The sequence below is a fragment of the Tenrec ecaudatus genome, chromosome 2, assembly GCF_050624435.1.
Source record: "Tenrec ecaudatus isolate mTenEca1 chromosome 2, mTenEca1.hap1, whole genome shotgun sequence".
Lineage (NCBI taxonomy): Eukaryota > Metazoa > Chordata > Mammalia > Afrosoricida > Tenrecidae > Tenrec > Tenrec ecaudatus.
In genome coordinates, this window is record NC_134531.1 from 269,307,535 (window position 1) to 269,323,685 (window position 16,151).

Below are 16,151 nucleotides of genomic sequence, written 5' to 3' on the forward strand. Positions count from 1 at the left end.
ATGCTCCTCAGTAGCCAGGAGGCCGAGACTTCATCCCACGAACTTTGAGGAGAACAGTTCCTAGAGAAGGATGTGCTTGGTCAAGTAGAGGGGAAGCAAGAAAGAAGATCATCAACAAAATAAATTGACACCGTGACTGCTCCAATGGGCTCAGACATAACACCAACTGTTCTATTCTATAGGACAAAGGGTGACTGTCAGTCAGAACCGACTTGGTGACACCTCGCAGCACCAACAAAGTAATTTGAGCGATTCCAGGAATAGTGATTTATAAAATTGCTAAGGTTACACAGCCTATTACCGAGATGAAAGCAGTTGAACAGATAATTTTGTCCTCATATTGTGCTAGAGAAGTGATTCTCCAACCTACCTAATGCTGCAGCCCTTTAATACGCTGCCTCATGTTGTTGTGACCCCCCCAACCATAAAATTATTTTTGTTACTACTTGGTAACTGTTATTTTGCTACTGTTATGAATCAGGCAACTCCTGTGAAAGGGTTGTTTGACCCCAAAAGGGGTCGTGACCCACAGGTTGAGAATCGTGTACTAGAGACACCCGAGAGATGCTTAAAGTAGGAAGTGGCCTAGGCAAAATTGAACATTGGCAACTGAGTCCAACTGTGGCACTCTCTTCGCTGTACTGTAGTAACTACACACTGAAGTCTGCATGTATATAACACAGGCCGGCACCAGGACCAAACAAACCATCGGTTTTGTAACCATAGTTACCCATAGGACAGATTAGAACCACTGCACATTGTTTCTGAGCCTCATCATTCTTCCATGAAGCATCTGGTGAGTTAGAACCATTTCCTTTCAGTCAGTAGCTCAACACTTAAACCATCGAGCTACCAGAGCACGGCTACATTAAATAATACGTTCAGCTCATCTGAAAAATGTTATGACTTTAACACTATGATGAAATTATCTTAGTAAGAAATGTTAAGTCTCTCTCTCTCTCTCATCCAGGTAATGAATTTGGACACCCAGAATGGTTAGACTTCCCCAGAAAGGGAAACAACGAGAGTTACCATTATGCCCGAAGGCAGTTTCATTTAGCTGACGATGACCTCCTCCGCTATAAGTTTCTGAATAACTTTGACAGGGATATGAATACATTGGAAGAAAGATGTGGTTGGCTCGCAGCTCCTCAGGTAAGCTCTTATTCTAAATGTGTGCTCTAGTCACCAAGATTGCGCATGCTTGGAATGGCAACTGGCTTAAGCTATACGTGGATCTTTTAAAAAGCACTTTATTATGTGATGCCTTGTGACATACTTCGAATTGTCAAAACGTCACCAGTCTCTCCAATAGACTAAAATTTCAACATAATGCCCCGCTTACCTTTGTGTTTAGTTGAAATTTCATTGTTGTTTAAATTCTGTAACTTTATAGCAATTGGTTAAAATAAATTACAAAAGCTCTATACGGAATCTATTTTGGAAATTGCTGTGGAAACATCTTAATTGTTTTGACTGCTTTTCTTTATATAAATAATTATGCTGTCACAAAGAAACTATTTTGAAAACATGTAGATTTCTTTCCCTTTTTTCCCCCTTTCTTTCCTGGTTTCTAACTTGTCATTTCAATAGATGTCATTATACCTGCATGCTGTTTTGTATTTTTCATGAGCCTGTTTCTATTCTGGAATTAAAGTCTCAGTTTTCAATAAGTTTTAGAAAATGTAATTAACAGGTGCAAAATTTATATAGGCTTTTTTTTCTTGCAAAAATTAGCATATAGTTTGTGTTAGTTATAATCCATTTACTTTATACTGGTGGTGTTTGAAATTACAGTTGGTCTGTTTTTACTTTGGTGTGTATGATATTGTTAATGGCTGAACAAAGGCACTTATATATTCACCAAGATTGACTACATGACAGGAATGCCCTAATCACATTTATTAGTAATGCTATTTCCAGGAGAGAGAGCAAAATGATGTTCCTGTTCAATAGGAACATTGTTGAATACCAAAAGGCACATTGTTTACTCTAGAGCCTTGGTTCGCATTTCTAAATTACCAGGAGTGATGTTGTTGATATGCATGGAAATAAGTCCTCTCAAGCTGAGGCTGAGAGAAGGTAGTTTTGAAAAAGCAAAGTCTTTTCACTGCCAGCTGCAAAGCACAATGTTTAAACTAAAGTGTTTGTAGTTATTATAATAAGCTAAAGTGTTAAGAGTTTAGAGATATCATAATTTACTTTCAGACCACCATCATTTCACCCCTACCCCCCGTATATATATATAATACCATTGCCATTCAGTCAGTTATGACTCGTGGCACAGAGTAGTTCAATCTCGTGGCATTTCCTAGGCTGTCATATTTACAGATGCAGACTGTCACCTTTCTCCCGTGGCAGTTTCAAACAACTGACCGTTTTGTTAACAGCTATGCCTCAGGGGCTAGCTAGCTGGCTAGTTCAGTCTCTCACTCTCTCTTTATACAAGGAGGTAACCCCCCCCCCCCAAAAAAAAAAGGCAAAAAGTTCTTCTGGGCAAAACTTTCATACTATGCATCTTTCCCACTAAGCAAGCATTGAGCAACTCGCTCTGAGTTAGTGCACCCAATGGTGCTGCCTGGGAAGATTCTCTCTGGTCATAGTGAATATTTACATAAAAGCAGTTTCACTCGAACCTTGTTTTTTGTGATGGCTGATTTAAAGAATAGTATGTAGCTATGAACTTTTGTTTCCACCTTGGGAAAAATATGCTGCAAAAACTGTTGTGATGTTGAACACAGGTTTCAAGGACAGCGCTGTGGGAAAAACTCAAGTGTATGAGTGGTTTTCTCATTTCAGAAGAGGTAAAATGTCAATTGATGACAAACCACCTTCTGGATGTCTATCGACTACCCAAATGGATGAAAACGACAACAGTGTTGGTTTACTTATGTTGGAAGACCAATGATGGACCATTGAAGAGATGGGGAAATGACTTGGCCTATCTTGGCTCAGTTCAGTGAAGTTCAACAGAAGATTTGGGGATGAGAGGGGTTGCTAAGAAACGTATGCCTCGGGTTCTGACTGACCAGGGAAAAGAGCATCTCCTGGAAATGTGCATTGAAAGAACAGCTTTGAAGAGACCCAGACTTTGTTCGGAAGGCCATTCCGGGTGAAGAGACATGGTGCTATTCTTACAACCCCCAAAGCAAGCATCATTCAAGCCATGGAAGACGCCATCATCACCTCTCCCCCAAAACCTCATCAAGTAAAATCAAAGATCAAGACGATGTTGACTTGTTTTTGGATGTAAGGGGGATAGTGCAGTTGGAGTTCATTCCACCAGGTCAGGCTACTAATCAAGCTTTCTATTTAGAGATTTTGAAAAGATTATCTAGCAGCTTGCAACTAAGAAGCCTAATTTGTGGCAGACAGGTGACTGCTTTTGCCACCATGACAATGTACCCGCTCATGCAGCCATCTAAGTATGCCAGTTTGGGGCAGCAACAACAAAAAAAGCATGCTTCTCTTGCGCCATGCACCTTACTCACCTGACATAGCTCCGTGTGACTTCTTTTTGTTTTCATGAATGCAGAGGGGCATGAAAGGACAGAGCTGTGACCAATAGATGTTGCGATGGAAAAAGTAAGGGAGGTACTATCAGCCATCCAAACTCTTCCCCAAAATGGAATCGCAGATTTAACAAATGTGCTAATTAATTAATTAAAATTTAATAAAGGTCCAATCAAAACAATAGCTCCCAAGACTTCAAAGGGGTAATCTTGATTTTCTACAAGGACACAGGGTGGTCACAGGAACTGGATTCTAAAGAAGTTTTCAGCACTGCTGTGGAAAAGGTCAGGGAAGTTGCTCCATGATTTCCCCATCGCAGTGTACTTCTTCCTTGTTAGAGGGTTTCAAGTCCTTTCGTACGTGAGCTGTTTGGGGAAACCCCACCTACAGCCCCAAATCTTGCTCTGTCACATTTTGTTGTTGTTGCTTTTGTTCCGCAAACCCAACATTTAATAAGAAAGTTATTCTAATCCCTCAATTATACCAAAATTACTATTTTTATGTGGTATAAATTTGAAAATTCCAGAGTTCTTCAGACTAGGGTGTGAGATAAGTAAATACCAATTTCAAAATTATATATAGCTCTAGATGGAGGCTATATCAAGAAACAGTGCCTAGTAGGATCACTGTGTGTGTTTATTTGTGTACATACATAATATACACTCACTGCAAGAGACCTCTCACCATTCCCTTGTGAGGGTTTTTTTATGGTGGTGGTCTACCTGTTGTTTTGATTCTAGAAGCTCTGCCCACATTCCAGTCGCCAGCAGGGTCTCCTAGGAGGAAGAGGTTTCAGTAAAGATTCTGCTGAGAAACAAATCAGGATGAAATGGGCAGTCCCCTTCTGAGCAGTTTGTGACTGAAAACATTCAGCATTGTTTCCGGACATCGTCTGAGATGATGCTGAAGAGGACCTCCTCCAACTGGAAGCACTCTTAAAGTCGATTGACCTTCATAACAAGGATAAAGCAAAGGTTTCGGGACATTGATTTGTTGATAGGACATGACTCACAAGAAGAAGAAGAAACAGCAGCAAACACAATTCCATAATTAGAATGATGAATATATAAATTATGAACTTAGGGAAACTGGATCTTGTCCAAAAAAAATAGAACACATAAAGGTAGAAACCCTAGGCGCAGTGAGCAGAAATGGTCTTATTTGGGCCATTTTGAATTCTAAAATCATATGATTTATTATGCCAGGAATGGCACTGGATCCATAATAAAAAAGAACATGACAAGATCTGTCTTGAGATACAATGCTGCCTACGATATCATAATATCTGTAAACATACAAAGAAGATCATTCAATACAGCTCTTATTCAAATTTACACAACCACCACTAAACCTGAAACTAACTCTAAAACGACTTTAAAATGGACCAAAAGGGAGATCAAATGAAATTACATTTCAGCCTAACTATGTCTGCGTTACTTTACAATACTCTCTGTCTGATAACAAGTCTGTTCACTTCCCTCGTCTATGATCACAGGAGGTTCATTAGAGCGTCATTCATGAATGAACCCTGCAGATGGTTTGGGCTTCCGTTGTTATCCAAGCCGTCACAGATGGCACAACTTAATCCCTGTACTGGATCTGGATTTTATTGTTTGCAATCCTTGGATCACACAGGCTGGTGTGCTTCTTCCATACGGACTTAGTTGATACCTCACTTAGAAGGCTGTTTGTTTGAAAACAGCCCTGTACAACCTAGGACAATGTTCCTTCTGATAGCCAGGCACCTTCTAGGTTTTCATTACTTTGCACCCAAAGCTTCAGTGATCACGTCATAAGGCTGAGCGTCAAACGAGGCCATGTCGTAAGAACGAATTAATTGCTCCTAGGTTGGAGCTAGAAATAAAGGTACTGACTTAACTTTGGTATGGGTAAATTATAACATGCCATTTTTTAAGTTATAGGCTAGCCTTCTTAGTGTTGCCTTGATTACGAATAAGGTTATTAAGAAAGATAACTAAATTTTGGAAACAATACTTGTTGCAGCATCTAAAGTTTACTTACTGTCATCAATGTGTTCCCTTTTCCAGGCCCATGTGAGTGAAAAGCATGAAGAAAATAAGATCATTGCTTTTGAGAGAGCAGGCCTCCTGTTTATTTTCAACTTCCATTCAAGCAGGAGCTACACTGGTTACCGAGTTGGAACCGCGCTGCCAGGGAAATATCCTTTTTTGTTGGCAATAAGTATGGTTGTATATTTTTAATATTTTAGTGCATCTTGAGTATAAAATAAGATAAATGCTGACCTTAGTGATAATAGCTCTCAGTTTTCTCACTTGAAAAATTAGAAACCTGAGAGAGTTAATTGATGATTCTTAGCTTACTGACTTATGCTAAAGTCCATGACTTTATACTTGGTCTGAATACTCCTATGCCTTTTAGTGTAGTACAGTACAATCCGAATTCATTTATAGAGCACTTTAGGATATACTACAGACTTTGGTAAATACGGTCCTTGACCTCAAGTAGAGGGTAGGCTGTTTTAACCAAATTATGTTGTAAGGCATATTATTAAGAAACAGAAAGTATGTTTCATGGAAGAACAGAAGAAACAGAAGGGGGGGAAATTAAAGAAAAAATGAGAACTTAATGATCTTGCAGAGTGGCCATTGAGATGGGTGGGCAAGATGGGTAGCACCGTGGGTCACACATTGGGCTGCTGAACATAAGGTTGCAGTTCAAGGCACCAGCCCCTCCAGGAGAGACAGAAGGTGTGGTCTGCTCCCCTAAATTTGAAAGTCCGGGAATTCTTTAAAGAATGGTTCTACTCCTATCGGGTTGCTGTGAGTTGGAATCAACTCAATGGCAGTGGGTTTAATTTTGGTGGGTAGTAAAGAAAAAGAATCATCAATTAATGGAAAGCATCATCAAAGCAAGCATCATCAATTAATGGAAATGCAATATATTAACTGAAAATTATATACATTGAAAAATAGTAACAGGCGATAGAGCTGAGAAGATAGCAGAATTGCAGTGAACTATGGAAAGTTTTTAATTTCAGGAGCTACGTGATAAGAATTGTGCTCTATGGAAACTTACCTTGCATCGGTGGGTAAAACAACTTTCATTACAAGAGAGATTAGATGTGCAGATATTTATTTTGAGGAACTGCAGTAGGATAGAACTAAAGGATATCCATTAAATTCTGAACTACTAGACTCAAGACTGTAAGACAGCACGTTCTGGTAATGAATGTACTTGCAACTCTGTGGATGTGGGCCATAGAAGAGACGGCATAATATTTCCATTTAAGCAGTGATAAAATAGCAGTGGAGTCTTTAAGTAGAGAAAAATAAAGAGGAGCAACAAGTTGGGAGAATAAGCAGCAAACTAGATTTAAAATCATTGACATGTGGAAATTTCAATAAAGAAGGTTCTCATAATATGTTTTTCACACATTCCTTATACTGTGTCTCTAGAACTTATAGTATTTCCAGCTATGGTCTGAAAAGTACAAGATAGCATGCTCCCCATTGCTTCCCTTCCTCTTGATGACAAATAATGCAATGCCCACTTATTAAAATGGTTGATGTCCCAGTAATGTGAATGTTCGAGCCGATGCTATAGTGAAGCTGCATTAGCTCCATGTGCAGCCAGCACACCCATCTCCTAGAGTGCACTTGCATTTAAATAAAAATCTTCGGTTTTTCTTTAGATATGGTAGTGTTATGCCACATCTCCCTTACCCTTCATTTTTAATAATTTAGCTTAAAATTCTGCATTTATCACATAACAAGAAAATGCAATATTCATATTCCCTCTTGCTTTAATAGGAGACAAAAGGAAGACAAGAGTGGAACAGTTCTCTGTTCATAATCGTCTATTACTGTATCGTCTTCCTCCAGCACATAGGTCTATAGTTTCGGTTTCTTGTTTCAAGATTAGCCTTCTACATTCTTTTTTTATTATTGTATTTACCATTTTACAAGTCTTGGTTCTTTCTGGCCTTTCATCTTTCTGACTTTATTCTTATGCTTTGAAACTGCACTGCAGTTAGCATTATAGACTCATTTCAGACACTTCGAATGTTTTAGTTTTTTTAATAGAATTCCCGTGCTATATTATCTGATTTTACTAAAACAATTTATGTCATAGATAGTTACAACTACACAGGGCATGATTGGATATAATAATCAAGTAAATAAATTCATATGTTTAATTTTCTGTAATGCCGGATTTGGTGCCAGAACAGTAAAAGTTTTCTAAATAGATCACGGACCTTCTTCTGTCATTATGAAATATAAACCTGCTATTAAGAACATAAGATTCTCTGGTAGCTCAGAGGTTAAGTTTTTGGCTGCTAACCAACAGGTGAGCTATTTGAATACACCAGCTACTCCACAGGAGAATGATTGATAGTCTATTTCATAAAGATTACAGTCTTAGAAATCTTATGGAACAATTTACCATGTTTTATAGGGTGACTGTGGGTCAGAATGGATTGACTACAATTAGTTTGGTTTGTTTTTATAGGTAGCATGTCTCAGTTCTTGAGCAGTTGCATTTACTGAATGTGTGTGTTCTCTGTATCAAATGGCAAGACAGCAAGCAACTTTTGCCCCAGTGGATGGAGAATAAATGTTGATGGTCTTCCAAGCAATCTTTGTAAGACGAGCTATGTGGGGGTATTGGCAGGGAAGGTGGAAGAAACTACTCTGAGTAACACCAGTTATGTTCCATATTTTAGCGATGTGAAGGAACGCGCAGATCCCTCTTTCAAGGGTCTTCTATTGGCTAGGCATTTTAATCAAGCATTTAATTTTAACATTCTTGGCCACATTATAAAGTACCTATATTAACCTGTAATACATCAGAACACTGAAATGTGTACTTAAATGCCTAACTTCCCTAAGATACATATTGGTAAAGATTAGGCAGTATATTGTAAAACCCATGTTGTTTCTGTTATAAAGAGCTTCTTTCTGCCCGTAGTGTGTGTGTGTGTGTGTGTGTGTGTAATTGATGTGGGTACCAATGGTGGTATTACCTCATAATTTCCTTCTTCAGAGATAGGCATTCTTTTCATGTGATTCTGAGCAAGCAGAGAATGGGCAGATTATCTATAAATAAATGGCAAAGGAAAGCTAGTCTCTAGTCAAACCATGCTGCCAACACTCCTCAGGGATCTTCCTTCATGGTCCCTGTTAATGTCCTCCAAAAGAAGAAAATTATTTTTTAAAAAGGAAAAGCTGACTTATCATTAATTATTGTGGTTTCTGTATTCTAAAGTAGAATACATACCGTATATACTCGAATATAAGTCAACCCAAGTATAAGCCGAGGTACCTAATTATTACCTGGGAAACCAGAAAAACTGATTAACTCGAGTATAAGCCTAGGGTGGGAAATGCAGGATGTGAATTAACACAGAGACCAGAGGGGAGAGACAGAGCACAGCCACAGACACATCCTTACCAGTTCAGCTGCTGGCATAAGTGAATCACTACGGGTGCTTCTGCGAATTGGAGCCATCCACATCCTAGGACGGCTCTGATTGGTTAGATGTAAGTAAACAAACATTCAAAGCCCTGCAGTGTCAGTGGGGCTTTGAGTGAACAGCGGAGGAATGGAAATCACCCGCGAGATGTTACACCTGGCTGGGGTACCACTGACCCGTGTATAAGCTGAACCCCATTTTTCAGCACATTTTTTGTGCTGAAAAACTCAGCTTATACAAGAGTATATACAGTAAGTATCGTGACTCCATTTGCAAAGGTACACTCTTCTGCAACGTAAGGCATGTTCATAGTATCAATTTAAGTTACCCTGTAATACTCAATGCACACTTTAAAATCTCACAACTTATTTATAAGGGATGCATTAGGGTGTATATAGATTTATATAATTCTGTGAGTGTATGCAACACTGGAATTAAGTATTTTAAAATTATTTGTGAGCATGTTGTTGGTATAGGGGTGGGAATTATAGTGTAAGAACAGGCCCCTTTCAAAATGGCATTTCAAACTGTTAACAAAAATATATTTAGAAGATGTTAAAAGGAATGATCATAAAGTATGGCCTGTGACGAATATGTGAATCTAGGCCAAACATATTTAAAGCAAAGAGAAAATATGAGTAAATAGTTAGATTTGACCTGAGTTATTTGAAATATTTTCATTAAACTACTGCAAGATGTACTTTTTAAAATGTAAATTCAGACTCTGACATTTGCAACCTGTACACAGTGTTTTTAATGAGCAAATAAGGTCACTTGGATGATTCACTGGAGTGTGATTGCTGAAGGCAGCAATGTTGCTTTGAGTTACTTAGTTTACAGAAGCCTTTGAAGTGTGGTTATACAACACTCTGTTTATTAGAATCTGTGTTTTATGCAGCAAATAAAAACAAAAGGATTCATTTAGAATTAGCTAAATGCCACCTTCTATCAATATTATACGTTTAAAGGTTAATTTCTATGAAAGAATCGAGCACCTCAACTGTCTCTGGTTGCTCACGTTATACAGGTTTGGGTAAAAAACAAACACAAAGTGTTCTTGTTTTTTGGGGTTTTTTTTAAAGAATGATTTCAAACAGGTGCAACCTTCTTTTTCTTGTGTGTGCATAAATGAATGCATGCGTATGATTTACTTGGTCTTGCAATTTAATGGTTATATTTTTTCTGTGAAAAAAGACAGGTAATCATAATTTTTTATTTAACCTTGGTCTTCCTTTTGCATCTAAAGTTGAAAAATGGATAAATATTCTTTGCCTGTGTCTACTTCCTTTAGTATCAAATAACAGCAATACTTTACATAACGTAAAAACCTTTTTTGATAATTTTTCAATGTTGAATACACCCCTGAGATTTATTGATAACAACAGGCAACACCCATTTACACATAAAAACACACACACACAAACAAATAAGAAAAATGTAGTGATTTAGCTTCCTTTATTTATCTAGGAGTTTGAGATTAATCACAAAGTAAGAAAAATTTTCTGCATGGCTAAAACAATTGGCAACTGCTATAACATTTTCAGATTGGCTTAACGTATATTAAAGAGGATGGGTGGCAGTAATTCTCAAGCCCTCATTCCATATGTGTTTCTAGTTTAATTTTATCTTGGTTTTGAGTAGCCATTACATTACTCGTTGATATTGAAAAATATTTTTATCTATACCCTATAGAAACACTCATCAGTACAAATATTAGTCTCTGAACTTGCTCTTGAACACAGAGTAATTAAAGTGAATGGAAGACATGATGAAATAAAATAACTAAACAGACAATTTCAAAAGGTGGCTCAAGAAGATGGATCATTATAATGAAATGTGCGAAGTCCTAGGTTTGGAAACCATTATGGAGTACTCACTTGACCTTTCTCAAACTGAAGAAACCTGAAGAAACAATTCAAGTCTGGAGTTGATATATTGACAAATTCTATAACCAAAATATTTTAAACTACAGAAGCTTCATAACAAAATTTAAGGTATGCACAGAGTCACTTTACCATTTCTGGAAGTAGCACATGTTCAAGAATGGATGGTATCGAGAAAAGAAGTAAGTCCAAGCTCCACTGGAGGCAGTGACAAAAACAAGCTTCCAGAAACTGCTGGAACAGTCATTGAAATGTTCAACAGACATGCACCATTGGAGTTTCTCCCTTATTTGTACCAAGAGTTTTGGAAGACACCAATCTGGTTGACTGATGCAGAGATCCATATTTGTGGCATTCCAACAAAAAGGTAATCCAAGCGAATGCCTTGTACCCTTCCACGATACCTATTCAATCTCTATGCTGAGCAAATAATCTAAGAAAGGGGACTACATGAAGCAAAATGCTACAACTGAATTGGAGGAAGATTCATTAACATCCTTTGATATTCAGATGACACAACCTTGCTTGATAAAAGGCCTTGAAGCACTGGCTAATAAAGTTCAAAGACTGAAGCTTCAATATATATTGCACATCAGCAACAAAATTCATCCTTACCAGTGGCCCAAGAGGAAACATATCTCAATAAATGAAGCAAATGTTAATGTTGTCAAGGATTTGGGTTTACTTTGTTTCACAATCAAAGTCAGTTCAAGCAGCAGTCACCACATCAAATGGCCTATTGCATGGAGCAAATCTGCTGCAAAAGACTGCTTCCCTGCCCCCCCCAAAAAAAAACAAAAAAACTATCATGATCCAAATCCTGCCTTACAAATCTGGCTAGATCAGAGGATGCACACTAGTCTAAATAGGAACTGGAAACACAGGGAATCCAGGACAGATGATCCCTTCAGGGCCAGTGCTGAGAGTAGTGATACTAGGAGGGTGGAGAGAAGGTGGGGTTGAAAGGGGGAACCAATTATAAGGATCTATATATAACCTCCTCCCTGGGGGATGGACAACAGAAAAATGGCTGAAGGGAGACATCGGACAGTGTAAGATATGACAAAACAATAATAATTTATAAATTATCAAGGGTTCATGAGGGAGGGGGAGCAGGGAGGGAGGGAAAATGAGCTGATATCAGGGGCTCAAGTGGAAAGCAAATGTTTTGAGAATGATGATGGCAACAAAGGTACAAATGTGCTTGACACAATGGAGGTATGTATGGATTGTAATAAGAGTTGTATGAGGCCCCAATAAAATGATTTAAATAATTTTTAAAAAGGATGTCACATTGAGAACTTACACTATGCCATTTTGCTTCATATGCTTACAAAAACTGGACAATAAGGGGTACTGAAAAGAACTTATACCTTTAAATCATGGACTTGGTGCAGAACATTGAATACAGCATAGATTACCAGGAAAATGAGCAAATTCTTCATGGAAGAAGGAAAGTGAAAATGATCCTTAGAAGCTGGCCTGGAGACAACTTTGGACATTAGATCTGGAGTGAACAGTCCCCGGAGGAGGGCTTCAGCAAATAGGAGCAAGAGCTTCAGGAGCTGGAGTTACGCAGTGGCTTCAACAGTGAGCTCAACCCTGGCCGTCACCGTGAGGATCGGGCAGGACCAGGCAGTGTTTCGTTCTGTCATACGTGAGATCTCTCTGACTTGCAACTGGCTCGAATAACAACAGCAGGAACTCCTACACAGTGGTGGTATCCTCATTTTCTTAAAATTTGTCAAGAATTATATCTTGATTTTTGCCTTTTTGAAAGGGAAAATAGAAAAAAAAAATTTTCAATTCAGCATTTTACCTAAATTCATACATTCCAAGTTCCAATGAGTAACAGATGTCTGCCACAGTTTCTTCTCAGTGTGAGTCATGCCTCATCAACAAATGAAGGATTAATCTACTTAAGTCATTATTGTTGCCTCTACCCTGCGAAGACACCTCTCCAGGGTCTTCCAACCAGAGCGCCTCATCTTCTAGCATCCTATCTGATAAGATGCTGCTACTGTTCATAAGGTTCCCAGGGGCTAATTCCTCTGAAGTGGACAGCTTGTTCTTCCCCCACAGTCTGTTCTTGGTCTAGAAGCTCTGCTGCACCTGTTCAGTTTGGGTGACACTGCTGGTATTTGAAATGTCAGTGACATCATTCCTAGCATCACAGGAACAAGCAAGCCGCCACAGCACAACAAACTGAGGGACAAGTGGTGGTCACATTTGGGGGGAGACCTCAAATGCAAACGCTTCTATGATTATTACCATTACTGTAATGACCATTATTCTCAAAATGAACTGGGATTTGAAAATGAAGGAAAAGAAAGGAGGAAAAAAGCAGGTGTAAAAGTCTCTTATTATTTAAATTACCTTGCCCTACTTCTCTATTTTCTATTTCTTATTCTTCCTTTCACCCCTCTGAAATGATGCCTATCTGTTCAAAGTACCAAAGTTAACTTCCATATTTCCTGCTAAATCTTCCTACATTTCTTGTCTCCCTTTTTTCACACACTGCAGACCTGTCTTGGTTCCCTTCCTGTGTGCTCTTTGTCTGCATATGTTATTGCTGTGCTTACGTACTGCTGAGTTGGTGCTCACTCCTAGCAGCCCGGGTTGAACACAAAAAAACACCACCCAGTCCTGCGACGGCCTCATGATTTTTCTTATGTTCGAGATCATTGTTGTCGCCCCCACCCCACCCCGCAAGTCCTGCCCTGCACTCACAGGTCCCATTTCATTGCATTGTCCTCTGAAGAAATCAGATGCGCTTGTAAGTACAACTATAGCTATCTAAAAGTATTTCTTAAGCCCCAACCTAGTGCGTAACAATATTGTGGTGTTTAGTGACTCTAAGGAAATACTGGGCAGAATAGAATCGTGAAGCCTTTGAGAGCTGTAAGAACTTGAGGATCACCTTGTTTGCCCGATACAGTTGAAATATCATGAGCTTATCGGGGAACTATAAAAGATTGTATTTGGAGATTGTGTCTCGAAATCTAAAGTTAAATTTGCATATCACTGTGCAATGCATAAATGTTTTTATTTACTTTCATTCATTTGATCCTCACATTGTCTCAGTTATTCTTGTCAGACTAACATTCCTACCCATTACTAGAAATGAGCATCTTCTTGATTGATAGCTTTCCCAAAGTCATGTCCCTGGTAAGTGAATAAAGGTGATTTAAATCCGGTCCTTCTTTCCAGTGCTCTTCTTCCTTTGGGAACTAGATAATTCATTTATTTGTTTGTTTGTTTGTTTGTTTGTTTCTCTCTAGAAATTCTACTACAATTGGTAAAGTGTGATTCACTAATTATAATATTATTTGGTTCTCTATTTGTTTTGTGACAATTAATGGTGCCACTGACTAAATGTTTCCTACAGTGTTATACTACACAAGTTTCTGACAGGGAATAATGCAGATCAATTTAAAGGATTTCAAAACAAACACACTCTGTTCAAAGGGTAAAATAAGTTTTTGAGGGGAAAAAACTGACAATTTTATTAAACAAGAGCATAAGCCTAAATGTATTTCCACTTCACCAGTTAGGTCATTGGGAAGCTGGCATGGCAGACATTGGAAGATATTGGAGGATATAAAGGGGGTTGTTAAGAGGCAGGTGGTAGGATTCTGGTTTCATCAGGTTTTTTGATGAACTCTTACTCATACTTTCTTTGGTTGAATACTAAAAATTATGTGTACATGTTAGCCTCATGTTACTAGCATAGGGCACAACATAAGATTTCTAATTTGTTTTAGTCACACATGATAGGCACAGCCTTGGATAGATTTGTGGGAGAGGAATCGCTATGTAGATTTATATTTTTAAAGACATATAAGATAGAGATAGACACTTTAATTGCACACATAAAAACTGTTTAAGATTCTGTCATTTGGCTGTCTTAGATAACATATAAAACGATATTTAGAATATTCCTTCATAATCTGATTAAGGTTCTAAAGACTATAGTAGTCCAAAGAGTGTTGGTAGCATAGTGGATAGCATATTGGGTTTCTAACTACAAAGTCAGCAGTTCAAAACCACCACCTTCTCCATGGGAAAAGACTGAGGCTTTCTACTCCCATAGAGGACTGCAGTCTCAGAAACCCACAGGGGTGGTCCTACCCTGCCTTTTAGGATGGAGCTGAGTTATAAATGATTGGATGGCAGTGAGTTTGTTTTTTGGTTTTGGTAATACGGAAGCAGAACTTTGTTGCTGATACTGGTGGCACAAGACCTCTTTAGAGTGTTGAAGAGGAAGAATGTTACTTTGAGGACTAAGGAGCGCCTGACCCAAGTCCTGGCGTACTCCATTGCATCGTATGTATGTGAAAGTTGGACACTGAATAAAGTAGACTGTAGAGAAACAGATGCGTTGGAATTGTGGTGCTAGAGAAGAATGCTGGCAGCACCATGGACTCCTAAAAGGACAAACGCATCTGTATTGGGAGCAGTGCAGCCAGAGTGCTCTTTAGAGTCAGGGATGGCCAGACTGTGTCTGACCATGCACTGTGTCTGGCATATTGTCAGGAGACGTCAGTCCCTAGAGAAGGGTCTCCTGCTTGATAAAGTGGAGCAGTGGTGAAAAGAGGAAGGCCTGAGATGAGATGACGCGACACCGTGGCTGCATCAGTGGGCTCAGGCAGAAGGACAAGTGTGAGGATGGCGCAGGACTGTGCAGAGCTGGCCGATGACTCCTAACAGCATATGCTGCTTTTACTAAGTTACTACTTTAAATAAAGAAAAAGTGGTGTTGTTGCCATGGCTAAAATAGTCAGATTTCAAAATATTAAGTATAGTATTTTTAAATTTTTTTGTCTTTAACTAGTATATGGTGGTAGAATTTTAGAAAGTGTTATACATAGATATATATCCTAGCTCTGATAAATCGCACTCTATATATGAGCAATGTGTGTGTATCTGTATAATAAATATATATGCAAGTTATTATGAGTCAGAGTCAACTCAATGACAGTGAATTTGGTTTGGGTTTGGTTATTGGCCTATGTTTAAATTAAATCATCTTAGTAAAGAAATCTAACTAGTCAAGTTAACAATGATGATACATGAATGTGTACTGACTCTAGCAAGCTTTTAAGCTTTTGCTCAGTTCAACCAATAACTATATAAAAGGACTCTGGCCCAATTATGCAAGCGGTTATGCACTTAGCTAGTAACCACAAGGTCAGTGGTTCAAACCCATCAGTCTTTCCATGGGAGAAAGATGAGACTTTCTGTTTCCTTAAAGATCTAAAGTCTGGGAAGCCAAGGTGGCACATCTATTCTTTCCTACA

General features: G+C 38.5%; 1 protein-coding gene across 1 annotated transcript in view; it reads left to right on the forward strand.

The window, feature by feature from the left end:
* Positions 1-16,151, forward strand: part of GBE1 (1,4-alpha-glucan branching enzyme 1) — a 394,057-nt gene that overhangs the window by 357,647 nt on the left and 20,259 nt on the right. The window contains exons 13-14 of the mRNA XM_075542452.1: positions 971-1,155; positions 5,562-5,692. Coding sequence (XP_075398567.1) covers positions 971-1,155; positions 5,562-5,692 — 316 coding nt within the window. The remainder of the gene's footprint in view (positions 1-970; positions 1,156-5,561; positions 5,693-16,151) is intronic.